The 22,322-nt window shown below is 41.3% G+C and overlaps 1 protein-coding gene across 1 annotated transcript; it reads left to right on the top strand.

Annotated features, from left to right (window-relative positions):
* Window positions 1-11,741: 11,741 nt before the first annotated feature.
* NXNL2 (nucleoredoxin like 2) lies at window positions 11,742-18,362 on the top strand. Its single transcript, XM_073346233.1, has 2 exons — window positions 11,742-12,434; window positions 17,768-18,362. The coding sequence occupies exons 1-2, from the start codon at window positions 12,133-12,135 to the stop codon at window positions 17,934-17,936; spliced, it is 471 nt and encodes a 156-aa protein (XP_073202334.1). The 5' UTR covers window positions 11,742-12,132; the 3' UTR covers window positions 17,937-18,362.
* Window positions 18,363-22,322: the final 3,960 nt, after the last annotated feature.

The following is a 22,322-nucleotide window of genomic DNA, read 5'->3' as shown; positions in this document are numbered from 1 at the left end:
AAGGAGCCCATGTATCACTCTGGGTACCCGTGGCATTATTTAAAGGAACAATACAACCAAAACGAGCAGCAAACCCCAGGGAAAACTCCATCTCTAAAACACCTAGAACTTTCCTCTCAGAAATCCTATGCCCCTGCCCCCATAGGTGTCCATCAGACCACACCCTTTTCCAAAACTGTGGCCAAGAAAGAGTTTTAGGAATGCAGGACCCTGTGTCTGAACCAGAGAAGAGATAGGCGCAATCACATGATAACATCACAAAGAAATTACAGCAAATTGCTATAAGGACAAAGAGTGGAGGGGAAAAGAGAATGAGTGAAGGCAAATGAACTTGTGCAGAATTTTATGCCAGTGTTTTTCCATTGCTGCAGGCACACACATTTTTCATTGTTGCCATGATGCTAAGGCTGTATTAAATCATTCCGAGTTGCTCCCTAATCATACCTGCTCATTGCATCAGCGTTCTTCACTTCTGAAGTCTAGCATACCTAACAGTAATTGGCAGCTTGATGTACATTAGCGTAGGACATCGTTATCGAAACGCTCTTACTAGCCCAGATTTTCTCTAGGGAGAATGTGCTAACCTCAGCTAATTTCCCAAGGCTATCTTGAGGCTCAGAAAGTCAATGCTGTAATTTCAAACACTAATTAGTAGTTCTGAAATTCAGTCCTGAGTCTCACTATGCTTTATAAAAGTATACTACATGCTTATTTAGCCTCTATGTATACTTTTTTTTGGTTTAAAAAAAAATTGTTCCTTCCAACATATCAAATCCAGATGGTTTGTAAATTTTTATGGTAGCATTCTTTTCTCCCTTTCCTTACACCTCTTTTCCTCTGTAATTGTTTTATTGAATTTCAAACAGTGTTTTGGGGTAAAGTTAGTATGTAGGAGATGATGCAAAGTAAATTCCGTAGTGCTATCACAGTTGCAGAAAATCTGTTGTTCGAAAGGAATGGATGTGATTTACATGCATTGAACAGCTCTACCATCCTGCAGTACTTGGTAAAGGGCCAAATCCTACAGTCCATGCTCATTCCTTACTTGACATTATTTTTTCCCCCCTGAGTAAGAACTACAGGATGAAGCCAAAATTCTATCTTTTCCAGGGAAAGGGAATGTACACCCATTTAACTTGCTGTTAGCCTTTTATGGATACAGTATGCTACTCTCACGCAGTTTGAAAAAAGGCTGAAAGGGACATAATTTAAAAAACTTTTGCACTAGTTATTTTATCTAGGAACATTGGGCTAATATGTTGTTTACCGTTTCATGTTCAGAGGGCACTATGTCTTTGTACTCATTAGACAAGAAAGTGACTCCAGTAAATTCACTGTATATGTCCGGCTTCCCCCTCTTCCCTAACTGGGAAATAGTATGTAAGATATGGCATGTACAAATAGGGTGGGGAATTTTGTATGAGAGATGTCATTCATTTAAAATATTATTTTGCATTGTAGTAAAATTTTATATTTTCCATCTCCCTTGCCTTTCTGCTCTGTACTGTGGTTTCTGTTCAGAGCATTGTGAACCAGTGGGCTGACTGCTGGGCTGGGACTCAGAAGACCTGTCTTCTATTCCCAGCTCTGTCACTGGCCTGATGTGTAACCCTGGGCAAACAACTTTTCTTCTCTGTGGTTCATTTTCCCCCTCTGTAAAATAGGGATAATGATACTGACCTTTGTCAAGTGCTTTGGTATTTACAGAAGAAAAGTGCTATATAAGAGCTAGATGGTGGTGGTATTATTATATATTATTTATTATTAATTGACCTGTCTGTCTTGTTTTTGATCAAATATCCTTATGTATTCTGTAATTTATTGAGTCTCAACTTTTTCCATACTGGGATTGCCTCTTCCATACCAGAACCCGTGCTCCCATCTAGCTGGGATCTGGGCAGGGCTCTCCTTCCATTTAGCAATATGGAAGGGCAATGCGGTTGTGATCCCTTACACCATTCGTAACTGACAACCCCCAGCCAGCCCTGGTTGAGAATCTCTGCTATAATCCACTCTCTAAGTATTTGTTTTGTTTGACAAGTGTCTTTTCAAGGTGACTGCTAGTCTTTCATTTTGATATTGTGCTGGTGTGTTAGGGTGTTCCCATTGACTGTCAAACCAAAGTTGCTACAGAAAAGTTTGCTTTTCCAATTACTCACACCTCTCCAAGGGCTTGATCCATGTCTGTTGAAGTCAGTAGACTCCCATCAACTTCAATGGATTAGATCTGAAGTGAAGAATTGAAACATACTACTACTCAGGTTTCTAAGTGTGTGGATCAGTGTTGGAAGTTTGCTACACCCGTATTGCACGGGCCCACATTCACGTGGCTTGGTCTCCTACCAGAGGAGATATTGAGCTTTCACCTTAAACTACTCTCTTGCTTGGCACATACTCTAATGTTCTGAACCCTCTGAATAGCTTCAGACAGCTGTCTTTTATCATCTTCTAAATTAGCCTACCAGAGAGGTGCTTCTTCCTCCAAATGTGAACTTCCTGCCAAAATCTACACCTGCATAGGCCCAGAAAATCTTAAACCAATTATATAAATAGGACACAACTTCAAAGTTTGCTATCTGCAGAGCTCTAATCAGGAGCTTTTATGCCATTGGGGTGGATGGAGTTCCAGTTCTTGCTCCTAAATTTACAGGGCCATGAGATTACAACCTTCAGAGTTGTGACATTTCAAAGTGTAGGAAAGTTATTTTCAGTTATCTTCAGAGACTTTTATGTTTTCTGGAAAGATCTGTATAGTTGAACTCATGGTAACTAACACCTGAGTTTAAAGGTGGAGTGGTACAGAAAAAATCCCAAAAATTCTTTTAATTCTCTCTCTTAAATAATCCTAAAATACCTTTTTGTAATTCTCGTACAAAATACATCATAGTGAGGCATGGCATAAAAATTTTATTGGCACTCATTTTGGGATGGCTTTACCAATTAATGCATAATATGCCCAACCCTGTGTTCCTATATACTGCATGCTGCTTTGCAAGGAAATTAAAAAGATGCATCCCTGTTCTGAGATATGTACAATCTATGGCCTAATCATGTAAACCTTTGCTTACATACCAGACATAGTGCTTACTACTTACTGTTGACTTCAGAGGGGCTATTTGCAGAGGCAAGCACTGAAAGTGTTTGCAGGATCAGGCCCTTTATTACATGGGACACAGCAAGAGATGCCAAAAAAGAGGGTGGAGGAGGGAGCACAGGGTATGTTTAGAAAGTACAAGGACTATGAGTAAAATATAATATGCTTTCATTATGTACTACTTCTTAGTTCTTTAATTTGTGTGTGTATCTTATAGGAACAGTAGTTTTACAAATGTAAGGGTAGGGGAATGATACCACTTAAGTGCATTGTGCTTAGGAAATTTTTAGTCAATTTTGGCCAATATTTGCTTGCATTTCATTTCTTCTATGTTCAAACAGAGGGATGATTTGGCTTTAAACTGCTGTCTTAGATGGGATTTAAGATAAGATGTTACTGAGGCGAGCTGTTAATATAACTTTGACATTCCTGTTGCATTCCCCAAGCCTGGGGCCTGTTCCAGTTCCCATTGAAGTTAATGGTATAACTCCCATTGACTTCCAAGGGAGCAGGATCATGCCCACTGTGGTATGAATTAGCTGAAAATATTAACTTGCCATTATGTTAAAATAAACCAAACAAAAACACCCACCATATGGTCAACTTAATATTCAATGTTTATAACTGTAGGGAAAAAATCTGAATGGCACATTTTAGGGTGGAAAGTGTCTTATGTTGAATTGTGTTAAAATCTGATATTTGCCAGAGGATTTCATTAACCAGGTATTGTTTAAAAGTTTTCAGGGAGGCAGTGTCATCTCCATCTAGAGCTAACATGTTCTCCTGAGGAAGGATCAGGGACTCTCTTTAAATAGCTCCATGATTACGAATCTGAGAGAGGATTAGAGAACTAAGTAAAGCAATAATGTTGATGCCCTTAATGAAAATAAAAAGGGAAGAGTCCCAGACAATATTTGCCATGAACAAAGGTCAATATCATTCAATAAATACCGCAGTCTCCTGTTTTGGCTGTAAATGAAAATGAAACCTCTTTGTACCAGCATATGTTAATGTCATGGAGAGTTGTACTCAAAGTCAACTGAGGTCAAAAGTTGTTGCAAGCTAAGTTTTTGTGACTCAGTACTGTGTTGTCAATACCTTGCAATGTACTGGCTAGAGGTTCATCACAACCTTTTGTAAAGCGAATACGAAGCGGGTCCAAACTATATGGTTGAGATTCATGAGCTGAAATATTGGCCAGCCAATCAGGAGCTGAGATCAATTAACTAATTTCACTTTAAACTAGCTCTGTCAAGCGATTAAAAAATTAATTGTGATTAATCACACTGTTAAACAATAATAGAATACCATTTATTTAAATATTTTTGATGTTTACATTTTCAAATATATTGATTTCAATTACAACACAGAATACTTAGTGTACAGTGCTCACTTTATTTTTATTACAAATATTTGCACTGTAAAAAAACAAAATAAATAGTATTTTTCAATTCCCCTAATACAAGCCCTGTAGTGCAATCTCTTTAGCATGAAAGTTGAACTTACAAATGTAGAACCACGTACAAAAAATAACTGCATTCAAAAACAAAACAATGTAAAACTTAAGAGCCTACAAGTCCACTCAGTCCTACCAATTGTTCAGCCAATTGCCCAGACAAACAAGTTTGTTTACATTTTCCGGCAATAATGCTGCCACCTTATTGTTTACAATGTCACCTGAAGTATGCCCGTTCATGCTTCAAGCACCATTCCAGAGGACATGTGTCCATGCTGATGACGGGTTTTGCTCGATAATGATCCAAAGCAGTGGGAACCGATGCATGTTCATTTTCATCTTCTGAGTCAGATGCCACCAACAGAAGGTTGATTTTTAGAGGTTCAGGTTCTGTAGTTTCCGCATCGGAGTGTTGCTCTTTTAAGACTTCTGACAGCATGCTCCACACCTCCTCCCTCTCAAATTTTGGAAGGCACTTCGGATTCTTAAACCTTGGGTCAAGTGCTGTAGCTATCTTTAGAAATCTCAGATTGGTACCTTTGCGTTTTGTCAAATCTGCAGTGAAAGTGTTCTTAAAACAGACATGTGCTGGGTCATCATCTGAGACTGCTATAACATGAAATATATGTCAAAATTTGGGTAAAACAGAGCAGGTGACATACAATTCGCCCCCAAGGAGTTCACTCACAAATTTAACTAATGCATTATTTTTTTGAACAAGCGTCATCAGCATGGAAGCATGTCCCCTGGAATGGTGGCTAAAGCACAAAGGGACATAAGAATGTTTAGCATATCTGGCACATAAATACCTTGCTTTCAGGTGACATTGTAAATAAGAAGTGGACAACATTATCTCCTGTAAATCTAAACAAACTTGTTTGTCTTGGCAAGTTGCTGAAGAAGTAGTAGGACTGAGTGGACTTTTAGGCTCTAAAGTTTTACATTGTTTTGTTTTTGAGGGCAGGTATGTAACAAAAAGGACATTTGTAAATTGCACTTTCACAATAAAGGGGTTACACTATAGTACTTGTGTGAAGTGAACAGAAAAATACTGTTTCTTTTGTTTATAATTTTTACAGTGCAAATATTTATATTAAAAATAATATAAAGTGAGCACTGTACACTTTGTATTCTGTGTTGTAACAGAAATCATGATATCTGAAAATGTAGAAAAACATCCAAAAACATTTAATAAATTTAAATTGGTATTGTTTAACAGTGCGATTAAAACTAATTAATCATGATTAATTTCTTTAATCGTGATTACTTTTTTAATTAATCACATGAGTTAACTGCGATTAATCAACAGCCTTACTTTCAACTCAACTTTTAAAAAGAACAAGATGGATCTACAGGATGGTCCGAGCCACGCAGCCCTCCAGACCAGATCTAAAACAATTACCTTGTTGTTCCCTTTGTTTTCCATACATACAAAGTAACCATCTGTGTTCAATCCAAATTTACTTTATTTTAGATGAAAGAAAACAAAGCCAATTTTTCATGAGTGATTCTCCTCTATCTAGGCTGCCGCAACTCTCAGAGCAAACTGGTTGCTGTCTGTGCACACAGAACTCCAGCAATTTACAGTTGTGGAACTCTGAAAACAAAAGCATCAAAGTGTCTTAGCTACTCATACTACAAATTTTAAATTCCTTCTACTGCTTATTATGTCTTATTTACCAGCTAGCTCGTGCGGGTACTTGTACGTAGAGTGCATGATAACTCAAACCTTTTTTCCCCCCACTTATGTGGCAGCAATGTGGGAACTCTGTCCTGCGTGGCCAGAAGAAAGGAGTGAAGAGTTAGAACAGTTAGTCTACAATATTTATTCCCCGCTCATGACAATGCAAAAAGGAGCAGCAATCACTCCTCTTCCACCTTACAGAGGTGGATTGGTTGTGGATTTGTGGGATCACCAACCAATGGCCTCACGATACCTCTGAAAACTGTGGTGTCCATTGCTGGACGGACAGGTCAGCTAGATGCATGGGCAAGAGCAGAACCACCCCCATAGAGCCTGAAATCCATAGGGTTTTCCTTACATTTCCTTGTCTGTCTCCAGGCTACTAAGGCACATGGCCATGATGCCCATTCTCTACCGCAAGCCATCTCCTGTGGAGACAGTGTGACAGATTGGAGGCTTTGAAAGAAATGTATGTCTCGGAGGCTTAGCTCCCTTTGGGCTGTTCGAAGCACAAGAAAAGCATGTTGGCCTTGATCAGTTGTTCCATTGTTCCCACTTTTGTGCTCGGGATGAAAGAGTAAAAGGGACATGGGAAAAAATAGGATGGTCAGAAGTTTGGAGGAGTGAAGCATGGATGGCATGGGAGAGCTACTTCTTCATAAAGAACAGGAAGACTTGTGGCACCTTAGAGACTAACAAATTTATTAGAGCATAAGCTTTTGTGAGCTACAGCTCACTTCATCGGATGCATCCTTCTTCATGTTATCAAATTCTCCTTTTGAAATCAGTCTGTTTTCCACTGGAAGCAGGTAGTAATGCCTATAGGATTAGAGGTTTATGGTCAGAAAAGTAGGATACCTGGTTGTCAAGAGTCTGGCAAAACTAGAGAATGATTATGCTTGAACTCAAAACGTTTCTAACCACCTAATAAATTATTTTTCCGCTATAGTGGTGCTAATCCGCTATTATGATTAGTCATAAGTGCTTGGAAAGAAACTGCACTGATGACTAATTTGTGTATCTAAAACCTCTTATCAAAGCAAAATATTGGCTGCAGCCAAGTGTGGATTACATTTGCTATAAAGGGGTGAACTTTGGCATGTAGAAAACAAGCACCAGCTCTATCAATAGTATGTTGAGGGCTACACGGCTCCGGTAACAGATAAAAGATGGGAGGAAGGGAGGGAGGGAGGGACGCGAACGTCAGGAGATAAGGTCTCCTTAAATCAAAATGACTTTAACATCATTTGTTTAAAATCTAATGCATTATTATAATACAAACCAATGCAGTTATCTTTGATGAAGAGTATCAGGAACATATCACCATGTTTCCCAAAAAATTGCCATGGTAATAACCAAAACTATGTCTTGGAGTTGCCCTGACATTCTCAAGCTCTGAAAGAGACCCACCTTGCTTTTCTCTCCCACCCAGAAGTGATGGTAGCACCCTCCAGAGAGAGATGTGTGTCCGTCCTTTCTCAGCTAGAACGTTGGGTCAGCCCAATGAAAGAACTCTGAGAGAACTAAAGGGGGAAAAAAGGAAATCTCTCCAGAAATATTTAAAATACTGCTTGGTTTCAACTCAGTTTGCGCATACAGTAGAACCTTAGCGTTACAAACATCTAGGGAATGGAAGTTGTTCATAACTCTGAAATGTTTGTAACTCTGAACAAAACGTTATGGTGGTTCTTTCAAAAGTTTACAACTGAGCATTGACTTAATATAGCTTTGAAACTTTACTATGCAGTAGGAAAATGCTGCTTTTAACCATCCTAATTTAAATGAAACAAGCATAGAAACAGTTTCCTTACCTTGTCAAATCTTTTTAAACTTTCCCTTTTTTCAGTAGTTTACATTTAACACAGTACTGTTGTATACGGTATTTGCTGCTTCTTTTTTTCTTTTTTCTTTTTTCTTTTTTCTTTTTTTTTGGTCTCTGCTGCCTGATTGTGTACTTCCAATTCCAAATGAGTGTGTGGTTGACAGATCAGTTTGTAACTCTGAGGTTCTACTGGACTATAAACTATATTTGCTCTTCAATAGATACCTAGCTTTGTGGTTTATATAGCTCAGACTGTATAGTTGGTACCCAGAAATTGGCTCTAGATGTCTAAAAATCTCTAGAAAATGCATGTTCTATTACTACGGATTGTGTTCCATCTTATTATAGGTGACACTATGTTTTTCGAATGTTTAAGTCTGTACCTGATATTCATTGGCCATAGCTCTCAATCTTCCAATAAATCAAATGTGACCTAAACTTTATAACATGTCGGACACAGACCCCCAAAAAGGGAAAGAACAAACAATAGAGGGGAAAACTTGAAGTTGTCTTTTCCATGTGTAAAGTTTCTGTAATAGTTATGATATCCATTGTACATGATATGATCGTACCTGCTTTTTGTAGAATGAGGTACACTTAGGTCAGTTATCTTTATTTTAATCTAACTTGTGATCAGGTTCATTTATGTGAGAGCCTCTGAAATGTTCACAGAATTGAGATGATGTATTTTATGAGTCAATCAGAATAATTAAACTATCATATTTCATTCAATTTTAGAAGTCAGGATCATGCTGTAGCAGATTTTTACTTTGATGTCTCATATGTAGGTTGTACTACATTGAGCAGAACAAATTAGAAGTGTCCACAGTCAAGATATAATTGCTTAGTTCTCAAAATGTGGTGCTGGAAATGTATATTGATGATCTTTTGATTCATATGTTAGGATCAGCAGGAACAACTGACCCATTATTCAGCCCAAGCATATAATAGTCTCATTTTTGTTCCAAGAATACCTCTTTTTCCACATGCAAACTGTGTAAAGAGTGATCCATTTTCTGCATATATAGAATCTGTGGTTTAATAGAACCCCATTGTGCTAGGCGCTGTACAAACACAGAACAAAAAGAAAGCACCTGCCCCAAAGAGCTTACAATTTATGTAATCAGGATATACTTTAAAGCAATGGTATTATACTGAGCCTGAAAACATTTCTACCCCACATTCGGAGAGACTTTCAGTTTAGTAATAGCTGAGTCTTGGGCTGGGTTAGGGTTAGGGTCAACTGAATGAGAAAAAGAGAGAGAGAGAGAGAGAGCACTTGCTACAGCCATAGTGGGTGTTAGGGAGAGTGGCTGAGCAGCCAGGTCAGGACTGAGTCCTAATTCTTTTTAAAAAATAATTGGTAAATCAAGCATCTGAAAGAGTATGATGTCCATTTACAGAATGATCAAACAAAGAGACTGAGAAAAAGATTGAGATGTGCAAGCTGTGGAATAATTGTACAGTTTACATCAGGCATTAATTTGTTGGATGATATCCAAATAGTATAATCAAAACATTCACTGTATAAAGGCTTTCTGTATATTTTACAAGAGGGGAAACAAAACAGCTTGCACTTCCGTGTGTGGTTTGTATTGTTTAGCATAAACCTTCCATAAACACACACAACCTCAATTATTTATCTAAGTATTCAGTACTGGCTTGAGAGTTTTTGGTGTCCTATACAAACTAGAAAATGTATAACCTTCACAGTAAATAGTCCCTAAATATTTCAGTGACCCCAATACTTGGCTGTCCTTGAGGTAACCTCCTGATTTTGTATGTATGGTATATCCATCCTGATTTCATTGTTGCTTATCTATTAATCTTATTTGTCTGTTTTAGCAGGATAAAAACAAAAACATACATCTCACCTCTTCCCAATAAATTCACTTTAAAAACCTGTGTTAAAAGAATACCCTGCAAACCCATCTCTTCACTTTAGAGTAAACAGAAATTATCTATCACGTTTTCTCCCACATGATTGGGCCCCTAAAGAATCTTTGTTTTAAAATTATTTAACTTGGCCAAGGTCCTTCTTAGAAAATATTACCTCCTAGAATCCAAAAAGTTTTTTTTTTTATTTTGGAAAACAGATTCATCCTGCGTCTGAAAATTTAACAATAATAACAAAACAGATATTACAGTCAAACCAAAAGAATACTGAATAAATCCATCTGTGCTCCCTAGGGTAGGAAGTGATGCAATGGCGATAACACTAGACAGTCATTCTAACTACTTCCTTGATACACCCTGTTGTGCTAGGGAGGAGAACTCATATCAGTAAAGCTATTGTTGTAAATTTATAAATGCAAAATGCAAAAACACTCAATGAAAAACAGCTGAGATTTTGGATGTGAAAATGGCAGAAATTTAGCAATTGCTGCTCAGCCCCCTTATAGATTCAAAGGCTTAGAAGAGACCACATCTAGTCTAACCCCCTGCCAAGATGCAGGATCTGTTGTGTCTAAACCAGCCAAGACAGATGGCTATCATCCAGCCTCCTTTTGAGGACATCCTAGGGTGACCAGATGTCCTGATTTTATAGGGACAGTCCCGATATTTGGGGCTTTGCCTTATATAGGTGCCTGTTACCCCCCCCACCCCCCCATCCAGATTTTTCACACTTGCTGTCTGGTCACCCTAGAACTTCCAGTGAAGGAGCTTCCACAACCTCCCTAGGCAGTCTGTTCTATTGTCCTACTGTTCTTATAGTTTGGAAGTTTTTCCTGAGATTTAATCTAAATCTGATATGCACAGATGTGCAAAGACAACATCCCCACAGCATTTCCATCATAGGGGAGTGTTGTGAGAATGTTATCTGTTTGAAAAGGCAAGACTGCAGTTGTGGCCACTTTGATATGTTGTATTCCTACTTATGGTGTTTATTTTTATGCATTACCTTTCCTGTGAGATCCAGAACTTTTGATTTCCTTTTCATAGAATCATAGACTATCGGGGTTGGAAGGGACCTCAGGAGGTCATCTAGTCCAACCCCCTGCTCAAAGCAGGACCAATCCCCAAACTAAATTTTGTATGTATTAAACGTCACACTTAATATGGTGTACTGTTAATATAATTTTAGGAATTAGAGCCTAAGTTGTCAGGTGTTGGAGATCTAAAGTTAGCCTCCCACCTCCATATTTGGGCATCTAAACAAAAGTGGCCTGCTTTTCAAAGGTACTGAGCACCTCCAGTTCCTATTAAGGTGTTTGTTTTACCAGGTTGCTTTTCACCAAAATCAGGCCATTTTTGCTTAGGTGCCCAAATTCAGAATTAGCCACCTAACTTTAGGCACCCATTCAGTATTGAAACTTTGGGGCATAACTTCCATTTTGTCTTTGGTTGGGGGGAAGAAAAGAGAGTGATTGACTGGACATTGATGTAAAAGTCTAATAAAAGAATGGGTATTTGAAAGGTGCAGCTTGAACAGGCACCCTGGATTGGATGCAAAGTTACTCCTCTCAGTATAGGCACCTCTTCTCTAGTTTGTATTTGACTGTCTGATGTGGGATTCAAAACTGGGATATATCATAACTGAATGTTATGATATGATATGGCGTGAGTCCCGCCAGCGGCTGGCAGGGTCTGGTGCTTCCCGCTCTCGCTCTGTGCCTGAGCTGCGCGGGGACCCTGACGGCTTCTGCCGGGCCCGCGGCTGTGCGCGCGCTTCCGAGCGGGGCAGGTTCCTGACGAAACCATTCTGGGCCCGCTTCCCTGCGCCCCGGGGGAAGGGCTGGGGCCCGCCCGCGCTCGGGTGCCAGATAACAACGCGCGCGCTCTCTTCTCTCTCCCGTACTAGCCCTGAGGCGCTCGGAGGGGGCCGGCCGGCCGGCGGCAGCAGGGAAGAAGCGAGCGGACAGGGACCGGGCAGGCGCCTTCCGTGCAGAGCCGAGTCCCCGCGCCGGTGCCTGGGCGGGGAGACGCGGGCGCGGCCACTCGGGAAGGAATCTGCCTACGCCCCCCGCGTGCCGTAGCCAAGCCCTCGCCCCCGCGAGCAGAGTGTTGCCCGCCCTAGCCGTGCGCCCTGCCCCTAGACTGCCCCGCCCCGGCCGGCGCCGCGCTCCGGGGGCAGGATGGTGGACGTGTTCAGCGGGCGGCCCCTGCTCACCCGGGACGGGCACGCCGTGGATCCCGAGGAGGTTTTGCAGAACAAGATCGTGGGCTTGTACTTCTCGGCCGGCTGGTGCTCCCCGTGCCGGGACTTCACCCCCGTCCTGTGCGACTTCTACAGCGAGCTGCTGGAGGGCGCCCGCCCGCCGGCCCCGTTCGAGATCGTCTTCGTCTCGTCCGACCGCAGCCCCGAGGAGATGGCCGAGTACATGCACGACATGCACGGGGACTGGCTGGCGCTGCCCTTCCACGACCCCTACAAGCAGTGAGTGCGGGGGGTGGGGGGTGGGGGGGCGAGAGGCCGCGTGGAGGTTAGCAGCAGCAGCCTGGTACCCGCAAGCTGGGAGCCCCCTGCCCTGGGGGAGCTACGCGATCCGGGGGTGGGATGGCCAGGACCAGAGCCGTTGCTATTCCCTAGACCGCAGGTGCTTCGGGCTGGGTTTAAATCCAAGCTAGAACGTGCCAAGTTTGCACCCAGCCTCCCGAGTTCCGCTGGCTGAACGTGTAAGGGCCTCTAGCGCCCAAAGCACCTAGACCCCGGCACAGTCTGGTGGCGCCCCTGCTGCAAACCCCCAGAGCGGGCACCTGGGTCCTGCGGGATCCCAGCCAGTCTTGGGCCCCAATTCCCCAAATTCTAAGGTGGAACTCTAGAAGAACTGTCCCTGTTCTGACTTGCACCGATGAAACCCAGACCATACTACACTCTGGCACCCCAGCACCAGATCCAAAACCTGGATCCTGCTGGATCGGGCCAGTGTTTGCTTTTGTCCCCCAATTCTTCCACATAAATAGAGAACAAGAGTAGATGCTCCAGCACTCCAGTTGTACCAGGACCCCTGAAGAAGAGCTCTGTGTAGTTAGCTTGTCTCGCTCATCCGCCCATCTACCTATCATCCCAGAAGTTGGTGCAATAAAAGGTCACTCACCTTGTTTCTAGGGAAAAAAATATCAGTTTTCATCATGGCAAAAGGTTAACAGCAAGGTGCCTCAAGGTTTCCCTGCGGGTCCTGTATTGTTTTATATATTTATTAACTGCCTGGAAAGGGGAGTGAGTAGTGAGATAGCAAACTTTGAAGGTGACACGAAGTTATTTAGATTATTCCAGTCCAGAGAAGAGGGGAGGGGATAGCTCAGTGGTTTGAGCATTAGCCTGCTAAACAGTGAGAGGAATGGAAGAGAGACATAAACAAGCTAGGTGACTGGACAGCATGATGAAGTTCAATATAGACAAATGTAAGGTAATGCATTTTGGTAAAAAAATTTTAACTGGTGTGCTTTACAGGGTTCTAAACTAATTATATCAGCTGAGGAAAGTGACATAGGTACCACAGTAGCCAGGTCAATTTAAACAAAAAAAAAAACAAAAAAAAATTTCCCATGAAAAATAATCCATTGGAAATGTATATCTTTGCTGCTCCATGTTGTAGCAATTTTCCACCCAGTGGAACTGTGACTGCACTAACCTGTTTAGTTACACGGGGCCAGAAAAAGGAAATTCAGAAAAATTTCAGTGTTGTTTTTAAAGAAGTCTTTGGTAACATTTTGTAAAGTTTGCTGGAGTGTGGCAGTGATCTTTTAAAGTTAGCTTGCAAGTCTGATGCTTGATGTTACTTTGATTAGTTGGCTTACTCCTATCATGACAGGGTGCATTGATTTAAATAAAGCAATTTAAATAATCAATTTTAATCATGATTTAAATCAGAAAGCTGGAAAACTTGTTTTAAATAGTCAATTTTAATTGTGTTTTGCATTTGTACTTTTGTAGTTATTTTCCTAAAGAAATGCTTATTCTCATTAATTGGTAACTATTAAAACATATAATTTAAACTGAATATAGCATTTACGCTAAATTTGGTCCTCCTTTTTGCTAGCCCGGAGGATACACTACATCTATATATATTTGTTTAAGCAATTGTATAGCTTAATTTATTTTTATTCAGGTTATTTATTTTTATATTTTTATTATGCCAGAAAATGGTGAATGATGCATTTCTTATATATTAGATTAATTTTTTACTTGTGATTTGTGTCAAGATCTATTTGAATAGAAATTCAAATTCAATTAATGCACAAAACCAGCATTTAAATTTTTGATTAAATAAAACTACTTTAAAAGTGCTGGATACATTTTTAAAAGTTTATCAAAACATGTTTTGCATTTCAAAGTAGCTGATTTATTAAACAAAGGAAATATTATCTGCAGTTAATTAATTGACCTGATTGTTTCAAGTCACCGTTTCCATCAAGATTCTACAACTAAAGTAGTTCTTGCCTCTAACATGGCTAATTAAGGTCTTTCTCTTTAAAAGTTCCAGAGAGCTTTAATGTTTCTGTATTAAACTAGCAATACCACAAGACACCACATTTAGAAGGGTTTAAGCATAACAAGTAATTGAAATTTAAATTGGAGTGAATTCTGAGAGCTGAAATCATGTAGAGTATTACACCAATGATATATTCATTGTGTAATACTAGGTTACTACTAGGTAAGTTAAAGGAAAAGGCGGTAAGAAGCCCCACCTCCACCCTGCTTCTTCCCGCCTTTTCCCACCACCTCATCCCCGCCCAGTTCTGCTCCTGCCCCCAAGTGATTGGTTGTGTTACCTCTGATCTCACACTGATATTCCAATTTGGGGTAGACATCCCTATCTGCCCCAACCATCCTTTCTGTGAAGGTTGAAAATCTCACTGTATCTTCCTTATTCACCTCCCCAACTTGGATTGGAGACCCCACTGTCTAGAACACCAGGTGGGCAAACTACAGCCCACAGGCCGTGTCTGGCCTGTCAGACCTTTTAATCTGGTCCTTGAGCTCCTGCCAGGGAGCAGGGTTGGGGGCTTGCCCCACTCCACATGGCTCCCAGAAGCAGAGGCATGTCCCCTCTCCAGCTCCTAGGCGTAGGAGCAGCCAGGGGGCTCTGCATGCTGCCCACCCCCGCCCGCCCAAGCACCGGCTCTGCAGCTCCCATTGGCTGGCAACTGTGGCCAATGGGAGCTGCAGGGGTGGCGCCTGCAGACGGGGCAGCGTGCACAGCCTCCCTGGCTGCCCATGCACCTCTGCATAGGAGCTGGAGGGGGGACATACTGCTGCTTCCTGGAACTGCAGGGCGGTGCCTGCAGACGGGGCAGCGCGTAGAGCCACCTGGCCACGCCTCCGCATAGGAGCCGGAATGGGGACATGCCGCTGTTTCCAGGAGCTGCTTGAGGTAAGCGCAGCCTCGAGCCTGCACCCCTGACTTCCTCCCATGCCCCTGCCCCAGCCCTAGCCCTGATCCACGTCCTGCTCTCCGAACCCCTCGGTCCCAGCCCAGAGCACCCTCCTGCACCCCAAACCTCCCAGCCTCATCCCAGAACCAACACCCCTAGCCGGAACCCTCACCCCCCTGCCGCCCAACCTCTGGAGCCCCCTCCCGCACTCGAAACCCTTCAGCCCCAGCCCAGAGCTCCTTGGCCCCACGCCGGAGCTCTCACCCCTCCCACATCCCATCCCCTTGCTCCCAGCCTGGAGCCCCCTCCCACACTCTCAACTCCACATTTCTGGCCCCACCCCAGAGCCCTCCCCCCCGCACCCCAACCCCCAATTTCGTGAGCATTCCTGGCCCGCCATACAATTTCCGTACCCAGATGTGGCCCTCAGGCCAAAAAGTTTGCCCACTCCTGATCTAGAAGGAGATCACATCTATACCTCTATGCAATACACTGTAAATATCTAGGTCACAGACTTCAAAGTACCCTGTCATCAGATCATGCCAGCATATTACTTTGTTTTTAATTGTATTTATTTTATCCAGGAGAGAAGAGAGTTGATGTGTAGTATGTGTTGCATTTTCATTTCGTGCCAGAGATTAGAAATTTGAGGTTATGATAAATAAGCCTGTTCAGCAGAAAAAAGGTGGGCAGATGGCTGACAGAAATGTTTGTTCCTGGAGTGTATAAAATGGCATTTTACAGGCATATAGTTGTCTTAAGTGATGGTACCCTCCATGAGGATATCTTGAGTATTTCTTTCCATTCACTTAACTGTTCATTGCCATTACATTAAATGATTAGATGTGTTTTTAACTGTGATGTTCCATGGTTACATATAGGTTCCAACTTTACCGTTAACTAGCAACCTTAACTTAAATCAAAGTAATGCAGTCTTCGTTTTTGTGATTTAAAATTATGGGGCTGTTGAGGAGCTGTGGAGTGCCATAGTGTCTCTGCCATCTCCTGTCTTTGCTCAGTGGAGCTTAGGATCTCTGCAGGCTCCCCTCTTCCGTCCTTGTCTCTTTCTACAAAGTGGAACCATTCCTTGCTCTCGCTGCTCTGCAGAGCTTCAATTTCCACAGAGTAAGTGGCTTCCTGCACTGCTCTGCAGTTTGTCTCTTCTCCACCTCTCCTTGCCTTGATGCTGGCCTGGCTCTCCCCTACCCACAAACAACCATTGGCTCCTGGGTAACTCAGCTCCCTCCCTCATAGGCGCCTTGTTACTCCTTTAAAGAAAACAAAGCAAAGAGCCTTCAGGTGCCAGTAGCAGCAAAGAGCCAAGCCAGCACTGATTGTATTGAGGGAAAGAGAGGACCAACATTAATTGCACTGGAGAAGGAACTAGCATTGATTTTATCAGGGGGTGGGGATGTCCAGCCTCAACTGGATTGGGAGGCAGCCTTAATCACTGTGGCTGTTAATCCTTCATGTCAGAAAATATCCACACACAAATCTAGTTTTATTCCTGGAGTTTGATGGCACCTGTGTGAAAATGCATATATTTATAGGGACCCCTAAATCTGCCGTGTCTCTGAATATTAGAAATGTAGGTTTTCTGTTCTTTTGTTAAAAGGACATTGTAGTAACTAGATTTCAATTTCCTCAGATTTGGTCAGCTGGCCATCAGTCTGTATCGTTGTATCACTTAAATTCCTGTGTAAACTGAAAGATTCTGTCACTTTGGGTTAATGTTAGGTACTTTTTAGAGTACAGTCTTTCCTTATGATGAAGGATTATGAAATTTTTTTCAATGAGGAATTTAAAGTCTCATTAATACGAATTGGCACAGTTTAATATCCCTTTGTGAGAAGAAATGGAGTAGCCATCATTGTATAATGCTAATTTATACTATACCTTGGAGAATGAAAACTCCTGAGTGTTCCAACCACTTCAAAAATAGTAAAAGGGCCAGAGCAGCACAACAGGTCCTAAGAATTACTGTTCTGGCTAAGGGAGAATTCCCCTCGTGCCTGTATGCTGTGGAAGAGGGCTGCCTTCTGAGGATCCTCTTGTAAGCCAACGGCATGCTGGGGTGAGACCGGAGCAAGCCGTGCTTATGGAAGCTCCAAGCAGTACTGCAGCCCAAATGTAAGCCCAAGGGAAACTGCTGTAACTTAGATTAGGTCCTCCAGGGCTGCAGAGCAGCCCAGAATCTTGAGGGTGCAAAGAGGGCTAAAGCTTTCCCTATGTTGCAAGTTCTGTATTTGCACCTCTAAGAGATGCCGCACAGAATCTCACCCCTTGTGTGTGTGTTTTCAGTTTGTATTGCATAGACTACTCCTTTAAAAATACATGATGGCTTCCTGAAATGTTTCTAACAGCATGTTTAACTTTGTGTTTTGTTTCCAGTGATTTGAAGAAGAAATACAATATAACGGCCATTCCCAAACTGGTGATTGTGAAACAAACTGGAGAAGTCATTACTGACAAGGGAAGGAAACAGATCAAAGAAAGAGGGCTAAGCTGCTTCCGAAACTGGCTCGAGGGGGCAGATGTCTTTCAGAATTTTTCTAACTGAACAAAAATTGGGAGGTACAAGCAAGACAGTTAGACGAAGCTTGTGGGGGAACTTGCAGAGTTCCCAAACTATAACTTTTTTGGTTAGAACAAAGGGCGTTATTGATTAGGAGCCATTTAATTTTTTTCCAAACTATAGAAAGCAGAATATGCCAATAGGCTAACATAGTTCAGAACAAATGCACTTACCATTTTATTCGTGTTGTCTTGTTTACTACAGTTAGTATGACCACCAAAGCATTCGTAATAATATTCAAGAGTTGTGTATTGTAGGGCTCTTCCAGACAGATAGAAGGGCAGCCCTGTGAAATCTATGCAAATGTTTTATTTTTGCAGATGTGTACAGGTAAAAAAAATACGTATTTTTCTCAACCACAAGATTTTTCTGGTGATTAGCACATAATTTATATTTATTGATAAAACAGAAGTATACTTGCTTTAATAAAGTAATATTTATGCATTGCGTGCCTTCAGATGTCTCCTTTGATATGTTACACGTAAATCTGAACAGAAAATGAAATGGCTGTTAAATCGGGTGCACTGTTTGCCCATGCATAAGAAATCCCTTTTTGTCTGTGCTTCGAGTGGGTTTCTTTACACTTTACAGTCTTCCTCTCCGTTTTCTTATCCCCAGATTTTTTTTCCCCAATACCGTAGTGAGAGTCAACATCTCCAATTCACAATCAGGCTTTCTAAAATATATCAGTGTTTTGTGTGTTTGCAATGGGGAGAGGAGTGGCGGGAAGGAGTAGAAAGGCAGTGGATATATAGGTGAAGTGGCCATGTTAAACAAAGATGCTAAGCAGGCTGGTGTCTAGTATTTAGAACATAAAACTATGGGTCTGATTTTCATCATGTACATCAGTGTAAACCTTTGACTTCAGCAGAGTTACATGCAGCAGAGTCCATGCAAAACTGGTAGGAGAGGAGAATCTGTCCTTTAGGCCTTATGAGCCCAATTCTGGATGAACTGCGGATGTGGATGAGGATTGTTAAGCACATCTGTCAGGGTAAGAGGTAATTCACAGAAAATGAGGCACTTTGCCTGCAGGACTCTCAAGCCCATTCTCTAAATGAAATGTACACAGTTACCATAAACATGCATGAATATTTGGAAAGCTAAATTTACAATGCTATAAACAGGAAGGAGTTAGATGGGAGTAATATTTAATATTTGTTGAACTTGCTGGTTCATTTTCTTGTAATGGAGGAAATGATGTTTTCTCCTCAGAGTATGTAATCTGGCAGGGTTCATATCTAGTCCTCAAAAATAAGCCATGAAACGAGCTCCAAAGATACTGAGTAGAAAAACAATGTTAGTTCAATGAGGTGATTAAGTATTCTTTGTGAGTCAGAGGCTCTGAGAGCTGGGTTCTTGAGGTGATATTAGGCAATACTGCAGCCTGCTTCTGATCTTCACTGTCTAACCAGTTAGTTCATAGTTTATTACTCTTCTAAAGAATACTGAGCTATGAATGAGTTTTTGGAAAGGCCTTTATGCAAGCACTACCTACTGTTCTGGAACCAGTTAATGATGAATGTAGTTTGAAATAACAGTTCAATCAGAAACTGAAAAGGCATTAATAGAAAATGTTTCCAGTCCTTACGTATTATACAGTTATGTTGCCTGAAATATGGGGCAACTCCTAATGGCACAGACACCAGTTGTAGCCTAATGAGTATCTCCTCATTTAGATTTCACGTTCAGTGCAAGGTAGATGGCCATTTGGTTGCCTGACTCTGTATACAATATATGCATCTATATGTAAATGAAAGACTTACACTACTTAAAATTTGATTCTTTTAGGGGGCCAGTGAATAATGCATTGAATGGGGGTGGTAAAATGGGCTGCTGAATCAGTGTGTCCCCCAATCCAGTCTCAAATTAAAATCCAGATGGGAGTTAACAGGAATAGAATTGTGATGAAGTAGAAGAAGTATTAAAAAGAAGTATATGGACTCCTAACCCGTGGGGGTCCACTGTATTCTCACATCAGTATGTTGAGTGCCTTAAAAAAAAATAATTACCACCCCTGCTTGTGTTCGTTATGCTTGTCATGGTATTTCATGTTCCAAGTATAGGAAATATGGGGTAAAGGGAAATAGCATAGTGCAATACACTCTCTTCAACAGCTCCTACTATACGTAGAGAAGTTAAAGGAATAACTTGCATTGAGGCTACAGAGGAAGCCATATGTGTCATTCCCTCATATATTGATAGGGGACTAAACTCATTTGCATGTGATACCTGAAATCATGGGTTTTTTACACCTTTGTTTTTGCTTTAAACCTAAACTTTAAGTATGTCTTGCATTTGTTAGCAATTTTTCTACTGTTCTTCCTTTTTTCTATGGTGAAATGCCATGAATATTAATTGGTGGCCAGCTTTCTTTCTTGATGAGAAGGAATGATACTGTTTTCTGATACAGTTATATGCAGTAGCATGAATGTCATTGATAGATAATTACTCACTCAAAAGGAAATTAACGAAAAACTGACTGAGGTGAGGTGAGGCTCTGCTGGGATTAGACAGAATATTACTCTTTATTAAGGGCTGATTTATGGGCCAATTTACGGCACAACACGTGTAAAGCAATCTTGTACAGTCTCTAGTTATTACACAATTTACAACCACATTTCACTAGCAAAAAAAGGCAGGATTTGTATGCTGATATACAAGCATTATGAGTTGATCCATAATATAATTCTGAGGAAGAAGAACTAGCATTTATGTTCAAACAAATCAGTGCTGCAGGCTCTCTTGTGACCACTGAACATATCATTTGGAAAGAAGCAAAGCATAGAGCTCAGAGGAAAAGAGTGTTAGATTCACTAATGAAGTAAACAATACAAATGCAAGTGAAATCAGTGTTTGAGGTCTACAGTGAATCTCTTGTTCATCTTTCATTAGCTGAGCTCATTCCCCCCCCCACCTCACCCTCCAATGCCCCGAAACTCCACTGCACATCTAAGTATTCTTAGTTCCTTCTTAAGAGTTGCTGTTGTGTGTATATTGTGTGAGGATTTTTAATGAGAGAAGTAGTGTTACATTATAGTGCTCCATTATGTTAATAAGATTCTTATCTGGAATATTTGCCTGTCGATACTGTAATTTGATCTTTCAGAAGATATCTCTTTGCCATGCATTTAGTAGACACATTTAGAATATAATTGGTTTCTTTAGGATGTCTAAGACTAACAGTGACTCTTTCTCCTCATCCCCCTCCTTTTGGCAATGTCAACTGATGGAGAGGAACATGGATTAATTTCTAAATCTTCAAGGACTTGATTTCTTTGTCACCTTTTGCCACAACAAGCCAATCACATTTAATCACCAAAACCATGTCTATATTGAATTATACAGTTTGTCACAGGATCCTTCTACTGTTTGCAGATACCAACCTGTTAGCATCCTCTAGGGTTTAATTTATGTGTATATATCTTCTAGTTAGCAATGTTATATCAGTAAAATAAAAACCAGCAGGATCTTATTAAAGGGGAAAAGGCAAAATACCACATTTATTGTGAATACAGAAAGAATCATAGTAAGCAGTTAGTTATAGCTATAACATTCCACTCAATCTCATATTTATTCACACATTCATTCATATACACACACACACACACACAGAGGTTCTGCAAGGTTGTTATCACAGTTACCAGCCTTAGAGTTGCTCATGTCAAGCCACTGGCCAGGTGGCATGGACATGAGGAGGGAGCAGGGCCTTGTCAGATGCTCATCTGATGCTTTTGGAAGTTGGTTTGCAGAATCAGACCCCAAAGGTCTCACTTTCTAGAGTCCATTTTTATAGGAATTTCTTCCTATGCCAGTCTATGGGAATTCCTTCATCATGCTGTTGCTGAATCAATCAGCAGATAGCACATTCCTGATGGCTCCGTGCTGCTAGATGTTATCTTGTTCTTTGGTTCTCCCATTCTTGAGGCTGTTGGGTTGATTCCAGTCTGCCCTCTGGGGGTCCTCTGGTTATTTCCACTTGACGCCTTCTTCAGCCCATGGACACTGGATTCTTAGGCTGGCACCTCCCTGATCATTCAGTTATTATCCACACCAAGCATCCATCCACATACATCCTCTATCTCAATTTTAATCACAATTGTTAACAAAGCGAGATGAATACAACAAAAGGGCAGGGATTCTCTGGGTGTTGTTTCTGTTGTTACAGAGTATTACTTTGAGTCTTTCTCTGTGTGAGTATGTTTCAGAGTAACAGCCGTGTTAGTCTGTATTCGCAAAAAGAAAAGGAGTACTTGTGGCACCTTAGAGACTAAGGTGCCACAAGTACTCCTTTTCTTTCTGTGTGAGTAGATGTTATTACAAAGAATTGCTTTGAGAACAGACTCTGTCTTAGAATGTACTAATGCAATT

The sequence above is a fragment of the Lepidochelys kempii genome, chromosome 5, assembly GCF_965140265.1.
Source record: "Lepidochelys kempii isolate rLepKem1 chromosome 5, rLepKem1.hap2, whole genome shotgun sequence".
Classification (NCBI taxonomy): Eukaryota; Metazoa; Chordata; order Testudines; family Cheloniidae; genus Lepidochelys; species Lepidochelys kempii.
This window is presented reverse-complemented; position numbering and strand designations above follow the sequence as displayed.

Excerpts from the sequence above, each read along its gene's own strand:
- NXNL2 (XM_073346233.1), top strand. The coding sequence starts at position 12,133 with ATGGTGGACGTGTTCAGCGGGCGGCCCCTGCTCACCCGGGACGGGCAC. Across the intron at positions 12,435-17,767 it reads TTCCACGACCCCTACAAGCA|TGATTTGAAGAAGAAATACA; the intron begins GTGAGTGCGGGG and ends TTTTGTTTCCAG.